Genomic DNA, 26380 nt, shown 5'->3' with positions numbered 1-26380 from the left:
CAAAAAAGAGCTAATGTGATCTTTGGATGTATAAATAGGGAAGTAGTCAGCAGGCGTAGGGAAGTGATTTTTATCTCCGTATATGGGATTGGTGAGATCAATAATAGAATACCATGTAACAGTTCTGGAGCCTACATTTTAAAAAGGATGTTGAAATATTGAAGAGGGTGCAGACAAGCACCACAAAAATGATTACAAGGCTGGAGAAAATGCCCTGCAACAATGAGAGATTTAAAGATCTCAATCTGTGTAGTTTATCAGAAAGAAGACTGACTTGATTACAGCATATAAGTATCTTCACAGGGAGAAAATATGGGATACTAAGGGCTTATATAATCTAGCAGGAAAAGGCATGATAAGAACCAGTGATAGCTGGAAGCTAAAGCCAGAAAATTCATTGTTTAAAATGTTTTCCTCATTTCTAATTTGAGAGTGCTTAGCCTTTGGAACGAACTACCAAGAGAAGTGGTGGATTATGTCTTCTAATCAAGATTAGATGTCTTTCTAGACGATGCTTTAGTCAAACACAAGTTGTTAAACTCAAGATGGGGTAACTGGGTGAAATATAATGGCCTGTGATATAGAGAAAATCAGACCAGATGATCTAATGGTTCCTTCTGGCCTTAAACTCTGTAAGCCTGTGAATCCAAAATATAAATGTCAGCTCAGAACAGGAACAAAAAAAAAATTATTTCAGATTTTAATTGAGGTTTTTAATTAAGGCTAGCATAATTTTCCATGTTTCAATAAAACCAAACCTGCTAACCAAATATTTAATGGTCCTGCTGCTTGATGTAAAACCTAGTAACACTTTTTTTCTTCAGTGTTGAAATTTGTAATAATTTTGAAAATGGTGCAGTTAGAATATGCTGAAGGTGGGGAGGGGGACAACTAATTTTAAACATGTCACATGACATGCCAAAATAAATAACCAAAAAAGGAACACTGGAGTCTCTTAATTTTTTTGGTTTTACATTTTCTTTAAATAAACATAGTTAATGTACCCTGTAATTATGTATACTAATTGCTACTGCTCCTTCTTGCAGCCAAAAATATTTCAAGCAAACCAGATTGAAAGACTGTACAGAACATACATTTAAGCACAGAAATACTATTAATGACTAGATGGAAATCTCGTACATCTGTATAACTTTTTACAAGCCAGATAGATTAAAAGACCTTCGTTTCTGCTTCACGAATTGGGCATTGTAGGCTTCATTTTTATCTCAAAAGGCTGCACACAGTGTCACATACATGTACGCAAGTTGAGAATTGGTACATTGAGATTTCCAATTTGTGTGCACATATGTGATGCTGTCTGTGCAATTGGCTTCAGGGCTCAAAAATTAAATAAATACATTAAAATAAATCCCTTTTGTTTAATAAACCTGTATATTTGTTTCAAGGAATGGAGAAATCTGAAACAAAAGAGGGATGAGAATTACCAAAAGGTGATGTGTTGTTTAGTCCATCGTTACTTAACCTCCATGAGACAAAAGATGCAAAGCATGGATCAAGCAACTGTGGAAAATCTCAATGAACTGCGGCAAGATTTATCAAAATTCCGAAATGAAATGAGGGATCTGCTTGGCTTTCGGACATCTAAATATGCTATGTTTTATCCAAGAAACTAAGATCCAGATTTTAAAAGGAACGTGTCTAACTTTAGGTACTCACAGTTGAAAGTGTTGGTCTAAGTCTGTTGCCAGACCAAATAGAAAAGCAAATTTTTTGCACAACCTTAAATTTGAAAATGTATTTGCATGAGTTTCAGCTAAGTTCAAAAGATGTGGAAATGAATGCAAAAACTGTCATTCTTTTAAGCTCTTGAAGTATGTAATGTACCAGTATGTAAAATATGTACATAGCATTTTACAATAAATGTTTCCCAAAATATGGATTTTTGACAGGTCACATTAGCTGTCAGGCTTTGGTCTTCATAGCTGGCATGTTGCATTTATTTCCCCTATATTTGCTGTTTTGTCCCTCTTGGTTACTGTTTTTTCAAGTTGTGGGAAAAGATGGAGATCTTAACAATACTTAAAAATATACCTGGTGCTTTCGTAATAGAAATTTAACCAGTATATGATTTAAAGTAGGTTGCAGAAGACTGCATGACTCCGAAAATGTTTTTGTACATGATGCTGTTGACTGAATATTAACAATTGTAAAACATTGGGAAATGAAATTCGTGATTTGTTCCCTGAAAATTGCAGGGTACTGTGGATGCTGAACTCTGGACATAGAGCCAAAATAAGCTACCCATCGCCAGAACTTTCATGGATTTGTTTAAAATAGTTGTGTCCTCTCAAAACATGTTAAGATTTTTCAGGTAGCACCCTGTGTGTACATTTGCAATATGCAACTCTTGGGATTTGGGATTTTTTTAATTAGCCTCTTAATTTTGAGTAGTGTTCAGAAAACCTTGTGTATCTGGATTACACACAGTTGTTCTTTGGCATAGGAAAACATAATTTTTAACAAGAATTAGATATCGGTCTAGAGCATGAATGTTACTTGTTTGCCAGGCTAAACATTTCTTTTCTATTAAAACAAATGGAAATACTGTACAATTCTTTCTATGTAAGAACATACACTATGCCTCGACATTGGAAGATGTGCATTCAAAAGGCTCTCTTTTAGAGTATGTATACACCACAGCTGTGAATGTGTTTTCCAGCACAATAGTACTCCTGGGCGAATTCTGCACCAAAAAAGTATTAAAAATTCTGCAACAAAAGATTAAGAATGTTGCGCACGTTTTAAAATTCTGCTAATTTTATTTGTCAATAACACTACATAATAATGTCAGTTTCAATTATTTTGACAAGTATTTTGAAATAAATTATCAGCAAGTATGTTGGTAACAATACAGACACACACACAATTCCCCCCAGGAGTAGAAAGTTAAAGAAACCCCTATGACAATCCAGTTCCTGTTTCTCTGCCCCCTTTGTCCCCAGAGCCCAGCTGCAGGGCCCCCCTTAGCCCAGAGATGCTCCTCCCAAGGCAGACACCTGCTCCCCTACTCCTCAGAACCCAAGGAGAAACAGCCTGATGCTCACTGCCATCTCCTCGCAAGGTGTGCAGGGAATAGAGGCTGCTGGGAACCCTCTAGCTCCCTCCCCCCACCCCGCAGCAGTGTCCTCTATGTGTGAGAACTGGGCTCTGTTGGGTCCAGCGGCCCCTAGTGGCAACAAGCAGCACTGCAGCCCATTTATGTGGTGGAAAGGAAATTCTGCATGCACAACATGAATTTTTGCAAAATTCTGCATTGCGCAGTGGCGCACAATTCCCCCAGGAGTAACAATAGACAGACTTGCTAAAAGTAGCAGCGTAGCTGTGGGTAGCACAGGCTGTGGCTTTTTATAACCATCCAAGTATGTATCTAGGGAGCCCAGGCAGGTTTGTACTCAGGCAGCTAGCCCAAGTTGTTGCCCACACTACCCCAGCTACACAGCTATTTCTAGCACACTAGCTTGAGCAGAGCTGGCATGTGTCTAGCTACTTGTGTTGAGAAGTACCCTCCCAGCTGCAGTGTAGATGTACCCTGTGAGAGATTTTTTTCATATGCTATTTTAAATTGATCTTGATATTTTATATTCTTCCTGAATTTACTGCTTCCAACTGTAAGGTGTTTGTGTCAGAATTATTATTAAACATAATTATTTGTGACTTTTATTGTGCTTACAATGGCAGGTAAAGGCTTTGTGAGCTTTCTGTGATAGAGGGTACCATATCTTCATATGCTTGTGTATAATTCAAGTTGACAAACTATAATTGAGAAAATGTGAGACTCCTGTATTTTTTTAATATGAAAAACACATATTTATGACAATTAGAGGGTTGTTTGGCAGTAATACTGTCGAGGCAGTGTTCTCCTAACATTCTGGGTTGGATATCAGATAATTAGTGAGTTTTAAGGCCAAAAGGCGCAGGCAGCCAAGTGGCCTATAACCATAACTGATCCTGGGGCTGATAGAGAGATGGGGCTTTTGTCAATGTTCCCCCTTTTGAGGAAGTTCTTATAAAATATTTCTTGTAAAAGTAATATATTTTCTTTACTATGGAATTTATGCATATCCCAAGTGGGATTTAAACATCAGGCCTTTTAATCTCCTTCTGTAGAGAAATTCTGAATTGTCCATCAGCTTTTTAATTTGAATGAGTGTGTTCTAAGACAAGAGGATGATCAATTTCTTGACTTGGGTGTGAGTGGTGTTTAGTATATAATCCAAACAGAAAAGCTGTGCACTGTATGTGTTATGTCATATACTCCAAAAAAGGAAAGGAAGAAAAAAAATTGAAAAATATGGTTGTATTAGATATTAATAAAAACATATACTTGAAACAAATATTTGGAGTGAGCTTATCATTTCCAGTGCATTACACACCACATCAAGATATGTTAGCCTAGGAATTTAAGGAAGTTGGCTGGAAGCTATAGATACCCATCTATTAATATTTCCACGTCATTCCCTTTATTTGTCTGTAAGCCAGTAATTCCCTTTTCTCCTTCTACCTGCCCAACAGACTATAGAACTATGTTATGCAAAGGCATTTCTTTGGAGTTGGGGGAAAAAAATCTAAAGTTTTCTTTTGTTTCAGATTTTCATGTCTATAATTATAAAAATGTTGCCAGAAAGAGATGTCATAAAGTCACATAGTCCACCCCCCTGCCTTGAGATGGGATAAAATATACCTAGAAGTGTGGTTCATGTTCTTCTAAAGCAGAGTTTTATTCTCTATGGTACTTCGGTCACAACATACATTTTAGTGTGTTCATTGTATTTGGGACTTGGAGGTAGCTGTGGTCCTCATGTCTTTCTTCTTGGGCACAAGTAAAGTAGAGACAAGTAAATGACCTTTCTGGCAGATGCATATTCAGTCTGGTCATATCCTTCAGACTTCTATCTCAAGCTTTTATGATGGATTGTTTCTTACTTGACAGCCTACTGTTAAATCACACCTGTTTCTCTCGTACTGCCACAAGAATGGAGTCGATGTTACAGACTCCTTTCAAGCCATAGCCTTGAACAGATTTGTTGATGAAAGGATCTTCAGTTAAGGTATTGGCGTGGATGTGACACTTGGTTTTCAGATTTTCTGGGCTTCATCCAAGAAACATTTATTGGTCCATTAGGCAACGTGTATTTAAAAAGCCTGGAAACACCTGACTGAAATGTGCCTCTCTGAGGAGAAAATAACTCTCACCAGCTCAGTGGCAAGAGCTTATGCAAGTCTAGTAATTCATTCTTCTAGATGATACTATGGCTTCTGAAATTAGAATGTAAACCTTCAATATGCAAGTGATGGGATCACATGGAAACATTTTTTTCACCTGGTGTATTAACAGGACTTTTAGTCAAGTGGATCTGCCATTACCTTTTACATGGATTATTTGGTTTCTGTTACCAACATTAGGAGCATTTTCTCTACTGAAATTAATTTAGTGGCTATTTCAGCCTCTTGACTTAGAATCTTGGGTATTTTTTCTTGTCACATGATTCCATCTACTTGTCTGCATGGCTCAACTGCAGCACAAATGCTCTCAACTGACACAAAAATAATACAGCAAGAAACTTGATTAGAGCTAATTTGGCTATAGGATTTAGGAATTTCTTCATACAAACTGCAATACTATATAAGGCATGACAGCAGCAAATGTTTCTGCTAATGAGACGGTTGAGGTATTCTGACTTCTTCAGGTTGTTCTTTTATCTCTTTCCTTTCAAGTGAGTTGTCATTTTGTCTCATAGGAAATTTATCTTTGTCATGATCAAACTAATTTCTCCTTTATATTCTGTACATGAAAATTCCCTTCTCCTTTTTAACAAGCACTTTCTTCATGCCAATATAATTTCTAGCAAAGGGTCAAGAACAGAGATTTTTTACTTTCATTCTATTTCTAGCTAAAATGGTTCCCAGAGTTTGTATCTGCTAGTTATCTTCTTTTGGTCCTATTTGGTCTGTCACAGACTAGATGTAAGTGCCTGCATGCCAAATTTACTATTTCTAAATTTATATTTGGAATCACTGTCCCCTGAGCAGTCTGTTACTTCTTAAAATGTTGTACTTTGCTCCAGTGAAAGGGGTTGGGTGGGTGTTTTGGGTTTTTTTAGGTTGAAGGGGGGAGATACAGCTAAGTATCTCAAACTAGCATTTAGAAAATCCTTTAACAGGATGAGGGATATATGTAGAATAGGGCTTCCTCAGCAAGACAAGAGAAGCTGTTTCTAGAAAAGCCCTGGGGAATAAGGCGATATGTTCAGGCTGTGAAATTCATGAGGAGGGGATGTGACTAGTAGCTGGGTCAGGAGCCCCCTCTGCCATGAGTTGAGAGAAGAGATTTGTAGTAAGCTTTTGGACTCTCCCAGTTATTATAGAAAAGCATCCCCCCAAAAAACAAACCAACAAAACTGCCTATGTTGGTGATGGGGGGGGGAAACAGCCCACCAGTACAGGGATGATGCCATCCAAAATATCTATTGTGGAAGTGAGCCAGGTACCCACGTGTTAGTGGCTGTTGTGAGGCTGGGGGATACATTGGTGAACAGTGATTCACAAAGTAATATCTAATATTTACATCGGGGGGTGGGGGACTTTTTGGCCCAAGGGCCACATCTGGGAATGGAAATTGTATGATGGGCCATGAATGCTCACAAAATTGGGGGTTGGGATGCAGGGGGCATAAGGGCTCCAGCTGGGGGTGCAGGCTCTGGGGTGGGACTGGGGATGAGGGGTTGGGGTGCAGGAAGGTGCTCTGGGCTGGGATTGAGGGATTTGGAGGGCAGGAGAGGGATCAGGGCTGGGGCAGCGGGTTGGGGCACAGGTGCAGACCATGGGGGGCACTTACCTCAAGCAGCTCCCAGAAGCAGTGGCATGTCCCCCCTCCGGCTTCTACACAGAGGCTGCCAGTCAGGCAGCTCTGTGTGCTGCCCAGTCCACAGGTGCTACCCCCACAGCTCCCATTGGCAGGGAACCTTGGCTAGGAGCCAGAGGGGGGACATGCTACTGCTTCCAGGAGCCATATGGAGCAGGCCAAGCCCTGAACCCGGCTCTCTGGGAGGAGCACAAGGGCCAGATTAAAACGTCTGGAGGGACGGATGCAGCTCTCAGGCTGTAGTTTACCCACCACTGATTACATAGTCTCTAACACAGAGATTAGAACAGTTGTGTTCTCTTCTCTCCCCATCCTGTAAGTAGAGGAGAGTACATATGGCTTCCAGAGCACTGCATGAGTTTAAAGATGTCACCAAGCTGTTTAGGCATGCAAGTACCAGAATGCATAGAGAGTCTACACATGAACCAGTATTTGAAAACTAAGTGTAAAACTGGAGCATTATAAATGTGGTTTGAAAACAAATGTCACTTTAAGATCACCAAAGAGGCAGAGGCAGCTTGGTTTAGTGGTAGAGCAATGGCTGGGGAGACAGGGAGACCAGGGTTCTATTGCTGGTTCTATCATTGAACTGCTGGGTAAATCATTTCATCTCTATGTCCTCCCCCATTTTTCTGTGTTAACTCTAAAGAGCAGGAACTTTCTTACATTCATTGTGTGTTTGTTCTGTACAATCTCTAGTATAATAGGATGTCAATCTCTGTTGGCGTCTTTAGGCACTACCATAATGCAAACAGTGGTGGGGAGGGAAACATTTTAGAAACATGATTTTCAAATTGGTGTCTCTTTAAGAATTCTCTCTTTTTATTTGGTTATGTTTAAAGTCACCTTTTTAATCCGAGGATCCAAGGGATAAACTGACCTCTCGACAGTATTTATTGTAAAGGATGATAATTTCTTAAGCACTCAAGGAAGCCTGAGCTTCTATTACCACATACAATTTGTCAGTGACAAAGTTCAGGCTTTGTGTAGTTGTAGAACCAGAAATAACAGTTCGTCTGCCTTCCACAGACCTGTTGTTCAGTTCCTCCATCATGTTTCACTGAAATCTACATTCCTCCATCTACTTTAACTTGAGTTTTTATTTCAGAATAAGGATCAGACAAGATGCAACGGACAGAACTGACAACAGTAACTGGCGTTATATCACAAGCATCTCCCTGCCAGTCATCTCCTTTCCTTTATGTATAAAGGCTGATGATGTGGGAATACTGTCTAACAGAAAATGAATCTCTCTTACTTCGTAGCACTTCTTTCTTCCACATCAGCCTATGGGGACAGCTATACTACCATTTGCATTCCCAGTACTAAGCTGAATGTCATTCTGAATCTTGGTCTCCCATTCTATGAAAGACAAAAGCATACTGTTTGCAGGTGTAGTTCAGTGGGCCTGGACTGGTTTCCAGCCCTTACCTATGTAGTGAAGGCTAACAATATCACTTGGCTTTTATTTGTGAAATACTGAAAAATAAAATAATGTAGATAAAACATCACTAGATAAAAGCATTGTATTGTAGTAGTTTCAGATTTTTTAAAGCCCTAATCCAATTCCCATTGACTTTCATGTAAATGCTATAAGAAAGTGTGGTGCCACTCTTGCTATGCCAGTCCCAGAGCATCACAAGCATGTAAATGATCAGAGATTTCCTATTTTTAGCATGCCCCACTAAATACATGGAGAATTTTATAATTCCTTGGTGTATCATGAGGTTTTAAAATATTTTATTAAGCATAGATAATAATGCAAGAACCCATATAATAGAACAACTTTAGAAGAAAAAGCTAAGTTAAAATGAATTACTATAAATATTGCACTTATTTTATATCGGCACATAACTCATTCCTAAAAAAATCCTTCTGAGACAAGTATAAATTAACAGCTTCAAAGGAGTCAGAATTTGGTATGCTTCAGATCAGATGGTTATGCTGCAAATCTTGCAGTTTAAAATTAGGGATCTATTCTCCTCTATATATTTATGTAATTGACAGTGCCAGTTACATGGTTATATGTAAGGGACAGTAGACTGACAAGATCTTTTTGGTTATGGTCAATTTTATCTTCCTGATTTTTTACTGTATGAAAATTGTTCCTCACAAAGAGATGACAGAATGCAAGTACAGGGGATTCACATTTTAACATCGTTTGTTTTTCAAGGTGTTCAGAATCTTTTGGTTCTTAGTCTTGAAACTCATGATAAAGTTGTTGGGTAGGACTTTACCTCTGCCATCTTCTTCCAGCTGACCCATGATGATGTAGTTTAGACCTACAGAAAGGAAGGTGACGTAAGACAAATCTCTTTCTAAACATCACTTGGAAAGAATAGTTCCACTCTTGTTTCCACAGGTAGTGCTGCATACATTGCATACAAGGTGCATCCCCCACTTTCTGTTAAAAAGTAAGTTTTGGCTACAAGTTGGGCAATCTGTCCTCTGAAAACAACCTTATGTAATTTAAGTCCTAACTCAGCTAGTTTGATTCTTACTTAGAGAAGAATGTGTCTCATCCAGTTTAAATGTGTCTAATAAGCTCATATACATTGACAGATATGATTTTAAAAGCCAGTTGTCACAAGTATCCTCCAGTCCCAGGGCCACAGCGGGGACCCACGTGCTGGGGCTTCCCCTGCTGTCTCCTGCACTTCTGCGGGGGACCAGGGTCGGGACACTGGGGCTTCTCCCTCCCCACCCGCCCGGCACTTCGGGGTTGGGCATGGGAGCTTCCTCTGCAGCCCCACAGCTTCTGCCTGGAACGGGTGTGGGGTGCTTGGGCTTCCCCCATGCAGGAGCTTCTGACAGGGTTGGAGGCTGCTGGGGGGGCTTCCCCTATCCTGCAGCTTGTGCCAGGGATGGGATTGGAGGTCAGTGGGGGGATTTCCCTGCCCATCCAGTGTTGCTGCTGCGGAGTGGAGTTGGGGCATGGGGGCTTTCCCTTGCCTGGTGGCTGGAGCTCTGGGCTTCCACCTCTGATGGCGGACTTTTTCTGGGGCCCCCCCAGTTGGTGAGGGCCCCCGGGCATGGTCCCGTGGCTAATCCACCACTGTGTTTGTTTAAAGGGAATCAGTTTGCTTCATCAAGGACATTTGTTATATCTCCCAGATATCCTGATTCCAGGCAGCAAAAGATAAAAGCAAAAATTAATTTCTGACTAGGATTTCTTCTTAGGTGCTGGCCATTTTGGATACTTGTTGGAAATACCAGTGGCATACTGAGTGTTTTGCTTTATACTCTGGTTAAATTATTCTGATATTTCCTGTTCTGGTTCCATTTTTGGTTTCTTTGTTGCTTTTTACTACAGCTTACTCGGAAGGCAGGGTTGAGGTCTGTTCTCAATTTCTTGTTACTATGAAACCTTGTCTAAGCATTTCTTATAATGATACACTTGCCAACTTGATTACATTTTATTGGCTGGTGCCTTGGTTGACATACTTGATACAGAATTTTGTTTGGTACAGCTATAGTGATGTTAGTTGATATCGAGTGGGTTTGTTACTATTAGACTGCCTGTAGTTGAGGTAGGGAGGTATTAGGTAAATCAGTACGGAACAGCTATGGAGGAGGAGAGGTCATCGTGCTTTCAAATGTGCTCTTGGTTGTCATATTGAGTACTCTTAGGTTTAACCTGTTCGCATTTTCCCTATCTAAATAACTGCATGTGAAAACAGGCTCCCAAATACCAAAATCCAGTTAAGCTTATTTGGGAACACCAAATCTAGTTAAGCTAAATCTAGTTAAGCTTTATTTGGGAACACCAAAACAAGTTCCTGTTGATTTTATTAAAATCATATAATGATACTGAACCACTGCATCAATGAAGCTGTAAGAATTGTTTCACCTACAATATGTATCGGATTTAAAGTCTATATCGAGGTTTTTACAATTAAGTAGATGTTTATCTATGAAGTCTGTCATTTGGATCAAGTGATTCTGAAAACAACTGTAAAAATGCATTATACCATTAGATAGTTTTTTCTTGAAATTAATAATTCTGATACATTAGCTGACTAATTAAAATTGTTAGTAGAGCTATGAAAATGGAAGCCATGGTGAGCAAAGTTTTACAGAAACCTAAATCAGTTATTTGTCTCGTTTACTTACCTCTCCTGATGAGAGGGCACTGCTTACAAACAACAATGATCTTGGCACTCATATTCTTGCCTGCTTGCTGGATTGCTAAATTTCCTTCCTTATATACATTTATGATTGATATTGTTGCATGTAAGCTACCGCCCCGCGGGACTGCTGTGATAACAGTTCCTGTTATTACTAGAAGAAAGAATATATTAGTTTTCAGTATCATGTTTATTCTTATAGAAGGTTAAATTTTTTGATCTGTCAGTCTTGATGGATGCCCCTTTAACTCTTGCTTATTTTTACAGGGTAAGAAGGTAACAGAAATACATTATCAGCCACCAAAATGAGAGCTGCAACATTGCAAAAAGCCCAGCACCTCGAATGGGTCATGCATTATAAGTAAAGTTTGGTGATCATATTGAGGTCTGTCAAAAATTGAACTGTTTCCAGAAAACACCAACAATCTGGAAATCCAGTTCTAAGTTTTGATACTTAAACTCTATTATGTTAGTTATTTTTTTTAAGAAGGGACCCACCACCATATCATCTCGTCTGACTTCCTGTGTATCACAGGAGGTCAGACTTTATTAACTCTTATTTTTTCTTTCTGATTTTTAAAACAGTTGGAAATTCTTACTCATTATTATTTAATTATCTTACACTAGGCTCCTGCATCGCCCATATCTCTTTTTTGAGAAGGAAGAGGCACCACTAAGCTCACATGCCCAATAAAATATATTTGACCTGATTTTTCAGAGATGCTGAACGCCCACAGATCCCACTGATGTCAACAGAACTTGTGGGTATGTAGGATCTCTGAGAAACAGAAAATCAAACCTGTTTATAGTATATTTATAGTAAGAACCTCCCACCTGCTGTTTGAATTGTGAGGCTGCTAGGCTGCACAAAACACCTACACTTTCCTTTAGAAGTTGAACTGCAAAGCAAGAAAAACGTGCCTTTTCACTTACTCTTTAAGCTACATAAAGACAACCTCTAAAGTTTAGTACACTCTTTTGGATGATTTTTCCCCTTCTTCCCCCAATAGAAATATCAGGTCTTGTCATCCCTGTTTTTGCTCGAGAGCTCTTTGGAGGACTGGAGAAATGGAGTGGGATAGTGACATGACAATAGGCTGAAAGCAGAACTGCAGTTTTCTTCAGTGTCAAAAGGCAATGGTGCATTTTAGGGCCTGACTCTGATCTCGCACTGTTTTTATATTTATGGAACTCCACTGACTTTAGTAATTCACAGACTGCCACTTAAATTTAAACCTACATAAAGTCACTATCCTAACTCTAGTTTTCTAATCCTCTGAAGAGCCCTCAGCAAGAAGGAGACATGACCTAATATTCCTAATGTAAAGAAACAAGCAGAAGCAAACTTTAGGCCGTAATTATGAAAGGAACAATAAATGGTACAACTATTTTTCTCCTTTGCAGTTCACCTTCGAATGAGCTCAAATAGATCCTGAATTATCTAATACATGCTGACTGAATAGTTTAAACATTGGTGTAACCAACAGTTCAGATCAAACATTTGTGAAATGATGTATTGTTTTAATTTAGAACTTCTTACAGTTATATGTGGTGGAAGTCTCATCACAATAGCACTATAGATATTACATTAATGGAGACTAAGAAAACATACTTCTAAAAGATCAGCTACCAAATATTACAGGTATGCAATACATATAAAAAAAGAAATTGCTCTTATTTTCCAAGGGTGTCAAAGCCAGCAAAATTTAAAACTTCTGCATTAATTCAAACCCTAGATCATATATACAAACATTTCAGTAATCTTACTCTTACTTTAAAGAGGAACAAACTTCAAGGCATCAGAAGCTGGGTGAAGTATTAAAAGCTGTTCACTTGCCCTACGGTATAGAAGGAAAGTGCCTTGCATTGTGTCACTCAATGGCCAAAAAAACCTTGACCCAGATCACAGGCTGTGATCAAGTTGTTGGCACGGCTCAATAAAGGGAGCAAACACCATGGCTTAAGGCCATTTTCAGGTCCCTCTGAGCGTGAGCCAATCTGCACTGAGGGCAAATTAGAGAGAGCTGAAGGCTTCTCTAATTTGCACTATGTTGGCAGACAGGAAGGGAAGTTGCATAAGACATTACGTTATGGCCTTATGCTATCTAAGGATCCACCTGTGAGGGGATTTTTCCAGGGCCCTCAAATCTGCTGTCTTTAGGGCTGTTTTGCTATGGTGAAGTGGCACAAAGTTGCACCCAGTGTACTAGAGGAAAGACGATTAGCAATATGCTCACTGGATTAGTTTGAAAGGCTACTGTGGGCAACGTTCTTTGGCAGAGAGGATGGTGGCCACAACATGAGGTTTCAATAGCAGTAGAAGGGAATGAGATTTAAAAAGAGGCTTCCAACAGTAACATGGGAGGAATCACCTTGGGAGGTAACTAAACAAAGTCACTGATTGATCGTACTGTGCAAATACGTTAAAACACCATTTACCATATATACTCGATCATAAGCTGGATTGTTTATAAGACGACTGCCCCCCAAGATAGATAAGTAAAAATGGAAAAATTTTTATAGCTCATTCATAAGCCGCCCCTATAATTCAGGTGTCATCAAACTTTGGCTCCCGGGCCATCAGGATAAGCTGCTGGTGGGCCGAGATGGTTTGTTTACTTCTAGCGTCCACAGGCACAGAGGTAAATTTAAGTAAACAAAGTGTCCCAGTACCCTAGCTGCTTACTGTGACAGACCGGGACAGCAACTGGTGGGGAAATTTTTTTGGGGGAGAAGAAGCTAGGAGTCAGGGGAGTAACCCCTGTGACCACCCCCCACATGATCCCATCCCTAGCCTGGGACCCCCACACTCTCCTCATCCCATCCCTTCCCACCTTATCTGAGGAGGGCCAGGGGAGGATGTCTCTGACCTGGCTAGAGCTGCTCTGGCAGGCTGGGCAGCATGGCCACAGCCTGCTTTGGCGGGCCAGATCAGGTGGCGTGGCTACAGCATGTTCCAGTGGGCTGGGCCGGGTGGCAAAGCCACAGTGTGCTCCGGAGCGGGCTGGGCGGTGTGGCCACAGCCTGCTCTGGAGGGGTGGGGCCGAGCGGCATGGCTGCAGCTGCTTCGGAGGCTGGGGGGAGAGCAGCGTGGCCAGAAGTGGAGAGACTCTGGCCTCGCCTCTTCCCTTCTGTCTCTGCTAGCTGTGCTGCCTCTCCTTGCTCCCTCTGTTGGGGGGAGGGGGTGTGTCCCAACTCTCCTCTATACCTGTTCATAAGCCAACACCCTTCTTTGGTGTTTCCCTTTTTTACTAAAAAATTCGGCTTATGAATGAGTATATATGGTAATCACCAGTGATTTATATCTGAATAAGAAAAGTATGGCTCATAAACTTTCACAGCTTCTCCATATTTCGCCTTAGGTTATTTAAAAAAATATTTTGACTATCTACAAACTGAATTATGGAATAGCGAGTAGTGCAAGTATGTACAGAAAACATATCATGAATTAAAGATATACAGGCTGTTCCAGCAGGACAGCATGCCAACGCAGTACCTGAATCGACACTTTCATATCGCAACAGTTCACCTTCTGTGTAGTCATTTGTGTTTAGACTGAGAAAGTATGTTTGTTTCTGATACACATTCACTGTCTTTACTTAAAAACATCTCCAGGAATGTACTGAGTCATAGATACGTAAGGGAGAGAGAGTATGATGATATGAAAACATTTCTTTGAATACTAATGGAAATTTACAACCACATTCTCTGTAATTCCTCAGAGACTAAACACATAGCCCCAAGTCACTAATTATAAAGAAATAAACTTTGTTGTTCTTACCAAAGTTACTTGAACAGTAATTGCTCTCAAGAGTCCCATTCCTTCTACATTTTTGCTGGCAGAGGGCAATTGTAGGTTTCAAAGCTTTTTTTCATAGGACAAAAAAGTAAATGAGTAAAATTGATATTGAGTGTATTTAAACATTCTAAATAATATTTTCAAGATTCTTCCTGGCGTTTTCAATCTGCAAAACTAGATTTGGGATTCTAAGGGATGAAATGCCTGAAGATGATTTCAATAGTCGTCTTCTTTCAACTTCCTCACCCAGTCTTTATTGGACCTTTTTTATTATATACATGTTGTCTTCACTTATCTGTTTTAATGGCCGTATTAACTGAACAGAATTGAAAACGCCTTGTACAATCCAGAATGCATACTATAAATGTAGAGATTTCAGCTTCCCACTTGGTTTGTGAGGTTACATAACTGCACACAATAAATTGTCAGGGGTACAACTAAAACCTGTCTATAAGGCATCCATTTTTTAGGAAATATTTGGTGGCAAAGTCATAAAATATGCAAGTGCCGCCTTAATTAATCTCTGTTGTGTCTATGCATTCAAGTATAAATGTTAAGTGATGGGTGTGTGTTGGAGTAAATAGGGATGCCAAGATGGCATTAAAAATGGCAGCTTTATTGCTAAATAGTCTTAATTTTGTGGGTTTACAACGCATCACTGTTCATGTTCTTTTAATGCAACTTTTTCTTTTTTTATTTATAGTAACAGTTTGCAATAACATTTATATTTGACAATATAATGTGATCTGAAACGTGCATTCAAAATATCTCCTTGTCTTCTTACCCACTGCCATGCTGTCTTAACAGTATACTTCAGCAGGAGCGCTGCCAGCTTTTTTGGCACGCTAGGCAGCGGAAGGTCCCGCCCCTGAAATGGCGCCCCCGACAGAGGTGGTGGATGGTCCCGCCCCCGAAATACTGCTGATGACTGGGGCGGTCACCACCCCCCAAATGTTAGCGCCCTAGGTGACCATCTAGGTCGCCTAATGGGTTGCGCCAGCCCTCTACTTCAGACAGAAAAGATAATCTTGCAGTTAAAGTACTGCACTGCGACTCAGGTGATCTGGGTTCAGTTTCCTAGCTCTGCCAATATCCTGTGTGACCTTGGAGAAGTCACTTAATCCTTCTGTGCCTCAGTTACCCACCTGTAAAACAGTACTTCCTTTCTCTCTCTTTGTTCCTTTTGTCTATTTAGAGAGTATGCATGAAATCCATATTAATGACTGGGTGAATGCATCACAAAATATTTTGTCAACTATGATTTAGTGTGCATTCATGATACTTCAGGGTATACTAGTGAGTGAGTATATGTAGTACATAAGAATGGCCATACCGGGTCAGACCAAAGGTCCATCTAGCCCAGTATCTGTCTATCGACAGTGGCCAATGCCTGGTGCCCCAGAGGGACTGAAACTAACAGGCAATGATCAAGTGATCTCTCTCCTGCCATCCATCTCCATCCTCTGATGAACAGAGGCTAGGGACGCCTTTCTTTACCCTTCCTGGCTAATAGCCATTTATGGACTTAGCCGCCATGAATTTATCCAGTTCTCTTTTAAACACTGTTATAGTCCCAGCCTTCACAACCTCCTCAGGTAAGGAGTTCCACAAGTTGACTGTGTGCTGTGTGAAGAAGAACTTCCTTTTATTTGTTTTAAACCTGCTACCTATTAATTTCATTTGGTGACCCTAGTTCTTGTATTCTGGGAATAAGTAAATAACTTTTCCTTATCCACTTTCTCTACATCACTCATGATTTTATATACCTCTATCATATCCCCCCTTAGTCTCCTCTTTTCCAAGCTGAAGAGGCCTAGCCTCTTTAATCTTTCCTCGTATGGGACCCTCTCCAAACTCCTAATCATTTTAGTTGCCCTTTTCTGAACCTTTTCCAGTGCTAGAATATCTTTTTTGAGGTGAGGAGACCACATCTGTACACAGTATTCGAGATGTGGGCGTACCATGGATTTATGTAAGGGCGATAAGATATTCTCTGTCTTATTCTCTATTCCTTTTTTAATGATTCCTAACATCCTGTTCGCTTTTTTTGACCATCTCTGCGCACTGCGTGGACATCTTCAGAGAACTATCCACTATGACCCCAAGATCTTTTTCCTGACTCATTGTAGCTAAATTAGCCCCCATCATATTGTATGTATAGTTGGGGTTATTTTTTTCCAATGTGCATTACTTTACATTTATCCACATTAAATTTCATTTGCCATTTTGTTGCCCAATCACTTAGTTTTGTGAGATCTTTTTGAAGTTCTTCACAATCTGCTTTGGTCTTAACTATCTTGAGTAGTTTAGTATCATCTGCAAACTTTGCCACCTCACTATTTACCCCTTTCTCCAGATGATTTATGAATAAATTGAATAGGATTGGTCCTAGGACTGACCCCTGGGGAACACCACTAGTTACCCCTCTCCATTCTGAGAATTTACCATTAATTCCTACCCTTTGTTCCCTGTCTTTTAACCAGTTCTCAATCCAATCTTATCCCATGACACCTTAATTTACGTAAGAGCCTTCGGTGAGGGACCTTGTCAAAGGCTTTCTGGAAATCTAAGTATACTATGTCCACTGGATCCCCCTTGTCCACACGTTTGACCCCTTCAAAGAACTCTAATAGATTAGTAAGACACGATATCCCTTTACAGAAACCATGTTGACTATTGCTCAACAGTTTGTTTTTCTATGTGTCTGACAATTTTATTATTGACTATTGTTTAGACTAATTTGCCTGGTACCGACGTTAGACATACCGGTCTGTAATTGCCAGGATCACCTCTAGAGCCCTTTTTAAATATTGGCGTTACATTAGCTAACTTCCAGTCATTGGGCACCGAAGCCGATTTAAAGGACAGGTTACAAACCTTAGTTAATAGTTCCGCAATTTCACATTTGAGTTCTTTCAGAACTCTTGGGTGAATGCCATCTGGTCCCGGTGACTTGTTAATGTTGAGTAGTACTGTATATTTTGTAAAAATAATAAAATCTGGTTGATACGAGACCTCACTACAGCATATGAGAAGTGGGAAGATGCTTGTATGGATGAGAAATATTGCAGTTTAGGAAAGCATGAACTGGAGAGGGTCTGGATGTAGTTATTTAAACCTTTAATTGGTATCAATTTTATCTGTAGCTATACTGTAAGCAACATGATTTGACCTATACAGTGAAATTTAAAAAAAAATCTCATAATGAAGCATTATGTGAAACATTTAATTGATAGTCACTGACCTACTTTTAATTCTTTGAAGACTTCATGGTTTTTCAGTATTCTGCCATTTTTCCTAATAACAATGGTACTGTAAATGTATATAACTAAACATGATGGTTAATGGAAATGCCTGCTAAAAGTTAGGCAGTCACTAATGGTTTAACAAGTCTAATGCAAGGATGAACTATTTTGATTTGCAAGAGAATAAATGCTTGTTATTACTAAGGCTTCTGTTGCCAACAAAATATCCACAATGTTTCTCCACATGCTATTCAGTAATTCACCAAAAGTTTAAATTGTGGATGGTTGGTTTTGGTCATACAGGTCTAAGCCATGGAGACAAGATCACAAATTGAGAGTTCTTCCTGTTTGTCTCTTCCCAACAAGCTCTCCTTTGTGGTCAACTCTGCGTCTGCTACATACTCGGTGAGATCACTAGTGGACTGGTTTTATTTTTAACATCAATGGTGCCACAAGGACTGGTTTAAAAAGCTTAGAACAAATTAATAAAGCTTACAAAAAAAAAGTTACCAAAATAGATGAATGGGCCCCTTGATGTAAACAGTTGAATCTTGGACAGCTGAGAAGTTTAGGGACTGGCAAATATGGGAAGTAACAACTTAAAATAGAGAACTTTATGTTGAGGAAGAACTCCATTAGTTATTACTAGGGTTTCCTCCACTGTCATATCAAAATTATCTTTTATAGTTCATTATTTTGATTTTTAAAATGTTTTTCTCCCAAAGACTATTTAACAGCTTTTCATTATATATTTTCAGCACCACATCTCTGACAACCCTTCTGAAGTCTTTCTTATCATGACAATTTGATCTGTTTTAAGTACAAATCAACCTATATACTGTAAAAAAATCATAAATAATTTGTGCGAATGCTGCTGTTATATATTTAATCTCTCAAATTCAGGATATGAAGATTGCAAGCATTAATCCCTTCAGAATCCCAGCAATGAGGTGATTTTGGCGAAGCATATGGGAAACTTCCCACTGATCTTAAACTCCCTGTCTATATCAGGGGTCGTCAACCTACGGCACGTGTGCCATCTTTGGCATGTAAGCCAATTTTGCCTGGCATGCAGCTGCCAGCCGGGGTCCCGGCCGCTGGCCCTGCTCAGCGTTTGGCCGGCCGAGTGAACGGAACCCCAGGCCGGCAGAGGCTGACTGGGGCCACTGGCCAGGACCCCAGACCGGCGGCAGGCATGCCCCCGGCTCCCCCTTCACCGTGTCCGAGTTCTGCAGCTCCCGGGAGTGTGAGCCGCTGGGGCGCAGGCAGCCGCCCGCATGCATCCGCTGCAGGAGCCCCCCTTGGTGGGGACACCGGGACGTAGCCCAGGCAGGCACGCCCCCCTGCTCCCACCTCACCGCACTCGGGTCCTGCGGCTCCCAGAAGTGTGGGCTGCCATTGCCCCTCTCGCAGCTCCCCCCCTCCCGCTGCCTCAGCACTCCATGTGGAGTTTTGCCTCCATGTGGAGCCAGCATCTGACTGGCATGGGCCTGGTAAGGGGAGTCTCAGGGGCAGTCAAGGAGCAGGAGGAAGGTTGGATGGGTTGGGAGTTCTGGGGGTCCTGTCAGGGGGCAGGGAGTGGTTGGATGGGGTGTGGGAGTCCCGGGGATCTGTCTGGGGGCAGGGATGTGGACAAGGGTTGGGCAGTCAGGACAGGTAGGAGGTAAGATCCTAAGGGGGCAGTTAGGCTATGGGGGGGGTCTCAGGAGAGGGCAGTCGGGACAAGGAGCAGGGAGGCTTAGGTAGGGGGTGGGGTTCTGCAGGGCAGGGATCCCAGAAGGGGGCAGTCATGGGACAAGGAGCAGGGGGTTGGGGGTTCTGACCAGGGCAATAGGGGTGGGAAGTGGGAGGGAGTGGATGGAGGCGGGGCTAGGGCAGGGCTCTCTGCTCTTTTCTGATTGTTGAAATATGGTAACCCTAGGCGAGGGGGAGCTGGGGGATGCATGGGGGCTGGCGCCCCCATGCATCCACTGAAGCCTGCAGGGGCACCGGTCCACAGTCTGGAGAGGAGGGGTGTGGGGGTGCAGCTGCTCCCCACTAGTGGCACTGCTGCCGCCTTTGCAAGGCTGCTGCCCCCCTGCACCACGCCGGCTCCTCCATGGCTGGGGCTCGCTGCTCCCGTAAGTGGGACAGTCTGGCTCTCTGATGCCTCCGTAAGGTGGCTTCTCCCTGCCAAGCTGCTGCAGTGGCCCAAGCCCAGCAAAGCCAGTGAGTGGACTCAGAGCAGGGGCTACCTGGGTGGGGTGGGGTGGGGAGGGCTTACGGTGGGGCTGTGCACCCTCCAGGGGAGCTCGGGGGGGGAGGGGGGAACCTGGTCTGGGGAGCAGCCCCTGGGCATGGCTGGTCCCGGAGGTCTATAAAGGCTCGTTAGGATTTGCCCCACAATGAACTGATGTTGGGGGGGGGGGGCAAGGTGGAAGTTTCGCCTAGAGAGCAAAATATCCTTGCACCGGCCCTGCCCCAGGGAGTGCGTGCACCCCAGGTTAAGAACCACTGCACTAAACTGCTAAGATCTGCATTTTAATTTAATTTTAAATGAAGCTTCTTAAACATTTTTAAAAACTTGTTTACTTTACATACAACAATAGTGTATAGACTTATAGAGAGAGACCTTCTAAAAGCATTACAATGTATTACCAGCACGCAAAACCTTAAATAAGAGTGAATAAATGAAGACTTGGCACACCATTTCTGACAGGTTGCTGACCCCTGGTCTATATTTAGGCAAGTATAAAAGGGATGCTCTCATTTTTTAGTATTGCATATTTCTTTTACAAAACACCGCCACAATCTTCTGCACAAACCTAACCCAAAAGATAAAACATTGCTGTGATGTTGCCAGTAGGGTGTAATGAGAATTCAGCTGGCGTCTGCACCATTTGTTAGATCTCACCAACTGGACAAACAGAGACAAGTACGGTCAATTTTTACATACAAACTCATCCTGAAACGATTTCATGGTTTCCTCAGAAGTCTAAACCGAAACAATTTTCAGAAGGGTAACCAGAATTTTATTTAGCATAAACAAGAAATCAGTCCTGCATTGCACTACGTGAGTACTATGGTGAAAGTTACTTATTTGCTAACTGCCAGAAAAATGAGCAAATGTAGGAAATGCTACTTCAGACTTTCTGAGCTAACATTTTTCTCACCTGTGACAGTTACAGGCACAGGAAACTCTAGACTGGAGGAGTTTTCTTTAATGATGTTAAATGGATTCTAGTGACTCCCCTGGGTACATTAATTTTCATCCACTCCCTCAACATTTTTAATACAAACAAACCACAAAACCAAGTTCTGCTTTTTCACATGTTTTTTACTACAGTTTCCCTTCATCTTTCCTTTTCCTGGAGTGAATTCTTCTTCATTATAAAATAAAACCAGTACAACTTACTTGCTGTTGCAGGGGGAGTGGTCGTAGCTGGAGCTGTGGTTGTGGGTAACTTTTTGGCTCTGAATTTATAGTGACCAATAAAGCCATCAGCAGTTAAACTTAAATCAGACAAGAACTGAATGAGCAACTCGTTTCGTTCAGATATAATGGGCCTGAAACAGAAGAGAAGACTTTGGTTGTATGCCTTTAAACCAGGAAATTTTTATAACATTCATAGCACAAAATGCATTATCCCCATTTTACAAACAGGGAAACTGAGGCACAGAGGTGATGAAAGTTGCCCAAAGTCACCCAGCAGGCCAATGGCACTGGCAGAAATAGAACCCAGGTCTGAGTCACAGTCCTGCGCTCTATCTATCTATTAGGCCATAGTGTTCCGAAGAGCTACAGTATTATTTTCAGTAGGTGACAGTAATTTTCATTGTTATGGGAAACTGTTTTCAGGAGACTCACTCAAGAAAACTTTAACTGGAAATATATATACAAAAGCAGTTCAATATACCAGTCACTGATTGAAAGGCAAATTATTCTATCAGTTAAGCCTGATCCTGCGAAGATTTATGCACATGTTACTTTATGCACATGACTAGTGCCATTCCCTTCACACTGACACTCTGCTAACAAATATTCTGAAGATATGACTTCATGGGGACTATTCTTGAGCGTAATGTTAAGCATGTGTATAAGTGATATCGAAATAGGGGCCTTACACCCATGCAGCACCTTTGGTTTCAAAGGGGCTGCTTAGGATGGGGAGAAGAATAAATCAAGGCTAACTACAACTCATTTTTTGGTAGTGTTTGCTCGCATTTCAGATACTCATGCTTGGATCAGAGATAAGTTCATCACCCAGCTCTTTCTGTTTTATCATACAATTAATCATAAATCCCATATTTTTAAGACTGATCTCAAAATGAATGTTAAATTCAGCTTTGACTTCACAGCAACACCATGAAAAAAGAGCAAGAATGACTAATGAAAAGGAGGGAAACATTTCAAAAGTCCTTGGTAACTGGCTAATATAGGGAAAAGTCTTTTTTTCAAACTCAAATGAAAAATCTACTATTCATTTTTGAAAAGATGGAGAAATTGAATTCAATATTGGATTCTGAAACTCCTGGAAAAGTAGAACAGTAAGTAAAGGAAAAGTTCAGGTATTATAGCCTTCTATGGGTTTAGCTTTTTTTCAATAATTGGGTATATACCCCCAAATCTCAGCACAGCTAACTGAGTTTTGTTGTGGGGTTTAAATGTAATGTATAAATTTAATACATATGATTGTGGATACCTCTGTTAAATAGTTACCATTTCATCAATAGTGTTTGTATAGCACCTACCACAGTGGGACCCCAATGCTGATTACCTCAGGGTACTACTGTAATTCAATAAGAACTTCTGTCACTATGTTTTTTGCTGCCACAGCCAATCCTGTCATGTATTGGGTGGCAGCAGTGCATTCTCCTTTCCCCTCTCCTACTTCTTTTGCATTTTTTGGAGACATCCATTTGATTTTCATTAATAATTGTTAATATGCATTTTACATACAAAAGAAGGGTCACAAGGGAAGAGTAGGAATGGGAAAGACAATAGAAACAAAAAGAAAAATATTCTTACGAGAGGAAGAAGAGAAGAAATGGATTTAAAAAGTAAATCTTATAAAATTATTTTGCCTGCCTCTCTACCACTCAACAAATCTGATAGATGTTTGTTTTTTTCATAAGCCTTAAGTGGCCGTTCTTAATATTCCTAATTAGGCCCTTAAAATAAAACCTGTGAATATTTCCATTTTTGGCTGATATTCCATAAGTGAAATATGACTTCAGTTAATTGTTGGCTTAAGACACACACACACTCTCTCTCTCTCTCTCTCTCTGGTTATTTGGAATTCTGCATCAAAGAGCTGATTCTGGAGTTGCACAGAATTTGCTCTTTTGCCACAAAGTTGGCACACACCAGTGAAATTACAAGAACCTTGAGTATTCACTATGTAAAAGCTAGCAGTAAAAATAAACATCTGAGGGATATTTGACCTATCTATGCACATCACGTCCTCATCTTATTTGAATTACATTAATACTGCACAGGTGATACTAGTTACTTATAACAAGATTACACTTCTGGCTAGCAGGAGAAGAATCTTTTCAACTGTATTAGCTTAACTGCCTAGGGACACTGTTGCTATTGTTTGTACTAGACTTTGCTACTTACTGGGAATGTTTAAAAAATTATGATTACTGAAAAAGATCCTATTAAATTGCAGGTTTTCAGTATAATCTTGATTTATAGTATGGTATAGTGATTTGTAAGACATAATCAGGTGCAAGGTTATAGCGAATTGCTCACCTAGAGTGCCCTATGAGGTAGAAAGTAAAATGTCTGCAAACACATGAAGAGTGCATGAATCCAATACAAATGTACTCCTGAAGTGCATCAGTTCTGTTACAGTGGTTTTATGTTATTTGTAACAATTGGTTAATGAGCTCTATCTTGTGTAATTATTGAAGGGAGCCTCAAAATGTAACCCCTCTTTCATAAAGCTAATATTTTCATTACTGTCCTTTGAGTCTATTCACTTCCTGCACTTTCAGTGCTCCATAGCACCTGGCTTTTCATTAGAGGAGCAGGGGACATAATACATTGTTATAAATGTGTCCATCAGAAACACCAGTTGTGACAGTTGCAGTCTATATGGTTTTATAAAATATGCTAATCAGTGAATATAATGTAATTGGAATATGCTAAATACAAAAGGTCTCTTTTAAGGTATCATTACAAAGCTTATAATCTATTGAGTGTGATCATTTGTATAAATCTACCACTCTTGTATCTGAAACTAGAAATATGAAATATAACTCTGAGGGCCTATTATAATTATGCAAAGTGTGGGCCATTAATGGTGGTCTGGAATCTTGATGACTCCCATTAACCAGGACAATTGTCTGCAGATGGGTGTGTTTTACCTGTAAGTCTTCCTGTATACATGTGTGCTGACAAGTGGGCAATGAAGTTTTACAGTGACGTGATCATGTCATCTGAACTGGAATCCATCTTTAACCTGGTGTCTTTCCATTGAGAAGGAGGCAGTGGAAACCCAGAGAGGGACAAAGGATTCTCGCCTTATGCAAAAGAGATATAAAGAGGTGGAACAGAACAAAGAGTGGAGAGGCGCCATCATGAAGAATCCCCTAGCTACCACCTGAGCTGGAACAAGAGCTGTACAGGGGAAAGAATTGTGCCCAGGCCTGGAAGAGGTCCAGTCTGAGGAAAAAACTTACTGAAGCATTTCTGAGGGTGAGATTATCTGTATTCAGTTTGATTAGACATAGATTTGCACGTTTTATTTTATTTTGCTTGGTGACTTACTTTGTTCTGTCTGTTACTACTTGGAACTACTTAAATCCTACTTTCTGTATTTAATAAAATCACTTTTTACTTATTAATTAATTCAGAGTATGTATTAATACCTGGGGGAGGCAAACAACTGTGCATAGCTCTCTGTCAGTGTTATAGAGGGCGCACAATTTGAGTTTACCCTGTATAAGGTTTATACAGGGTAAAATGGATTTATTTGGGTTTAGACCTCATTGGGAGTTGGGCACCTGAGTGTTAAAGACAGGAACATTTCTGTTAGCTGCTTTCAGGTAAACCTGCAGCTTTGGGGCAAGTAAATCCAACCCTGGGTCTGTGTTGGAGCAGACGGGAGTGTCTGATTCAGCAAGACAGGGTGCTGGGGTTCCGAGCTGGAAGGGAAGGCAGGAACAGAGGTAGTTTTGGCACATCGGGTGGCAGCTCCCAAGGAGGTTTCTGTGCTCCAGTCTCTCTCAGCAGCTTCTCTTTCTAATTCAGCTATTTTTTGCTTTTCCAGCAATCAAAGATCTGCTAGATTCCTTTCATGCTCAAGTTGCAGTTTATTCGTTGCCTTCTGCACTCTAATTTTTCTGCATCTTCTATAGCCTCAGGTAAGGGCTGCGCTCTTGTCCCCTGATCACTGGCCATTAACAGATCTTGATTTGTAGCTTTCTTTCTAAAACTTATCCTCTTTTCTGAACACAAATCTTCCAAGGCTTTTTCACCATGGCCTTCATATGCTCTTTGCTCATCTATTGCAACTGCAGTGTAACCAACCAAGCTCTCAATTCCAAAATTCAAATTTGGATAGCGTGGGGTTCTGACCCAAAGCTTAACTGACCCGGTTCTGTGGATTCTAGCATGACTATGCCTCTGTAACTCAGCAAAGTATGCAGGGACTTGCCCATGTGACTCCAGACTCCATTTTGCTGTAATTTTCCACAGTAAGATCAAAGAGGTGTTCTTATACCTGGAAAAGACTATAAAAGCCTGATGCCTCATCTCCATCTGGTCTTCAATCCTGCTTCTTACCTCTGGAGAGACTTTGCTACAAACGGAAGCTCGACACCAAGGACTGAATGACCCATCCCAGCTGTAGATGTACTCCAGAGACTTGATTTGAACCTGCAGTTTATTCTCTCTCTTCTACAAGCCTGAACCAAGACTTTGCCATTACTTTATCTCTCCTCTATATCTTTTTCCTTTTATGAATAAACCTTTAGATTTTAGATTCTAAAGGACTGGCAACAGCGTGATTTGTGGGTAAGATCTGATTTGTATATTGACTTGGGTCTGGGGCTTGGTCCTTTGGGATCAAGAGAACCCTTTTTCTTTTACTGGAGTATTGGTTTTCATAACCATTTGTCCTCATAACGAGTGGCACTGATGGTGATACTAGGAAACTGGAGTGTTTAAGGGAATTGCTTGTGTGACTTGTGGTTAGCCAGTGGGTTGAGACCAAAGTCCTCTTTGTCTGGGTAGTTTGGTTTGTCTTTGGTTTGGAAAAACCCCAGCCTTTGGCTGTAACAGCCCTGTTTTAAGCAATTTGTCCTGAACTGGCACTCTTGGGTCTCGTCAGAACCA

General features: G+C 40.8%; 2 protein-coding genes across 2 annotated transcripts in view; one reads left to right on the top strand and one right to left on the bottom strand.

Moving 5' to 3' along the window:
• The window catches only part of TRPC1 (transient receptor potential cation channel subfamily C member 1), a 38848-nt gene extending 36030 nt beyond the window's left edge, over positions 1-2818 (top strand). Inside the window, exon 13 of the mRNA XM_030575375.1 lies at positions 1407-2818. Coding sequence (XP_030431235.1) covers positions 1407-1634 — 228 coding nt within the window. The 3' untranslated portion in view covers positions 1635-2818. The remainder of the gene's footprint in view (positions 1-1406) is intronic.
• A 5788-nt stretch (positions 2819-8606) lies between these two features.
• PCOLCE2 (procollagen C-endopeptidase enhancer 2) overlaps positions 8607-26380 on the bottom strand; it is a 41426-nt gene continuing 23652 nt past the window's right edge. Inside the window, exons 6-9 of the mRNA XM_030576345.1 lie at positions 21449-21600; positions 14792-14875; positions 10997-11164; positions 8607-9165 (exon numbers count right to left, since the gene is read on the bottom strand). Coding sequence (XP_030432205.1) covers positions 9035-9165; positions 10997-11164; positions 14792-14875; positions 21449-21600 — 535 coding nt within the window. The 3' untranslated portion in view covers positions 8607-9034. The remainder of the gene's footprint in view (positions 9166-10996; positions 11165-14791; positions 14876-21448; positions 21601-26380) is intronic.

This window comes from Gopherus evgoodei, chromosome 9, assembly GCF_007399415.2.
Source record: "Gopherus evgoodei ecotype Sinaloan lineage chromosome 9, rGopEvg1_v1.p, whole genome shotgun sequence".
In the NCBI taxonomy this organism is placed as follows: domain Eukaryota; kingdom Metazoa; phylum Chordata; order Testudines; family Testudinidae; genus Gopherus; species Gopherus evgoodei.
The sequence above is the reverse complement of the archived record's forward strand: the minus strand, read 5'-3'. Positions and strand labels throughout refer to the sequence as shown.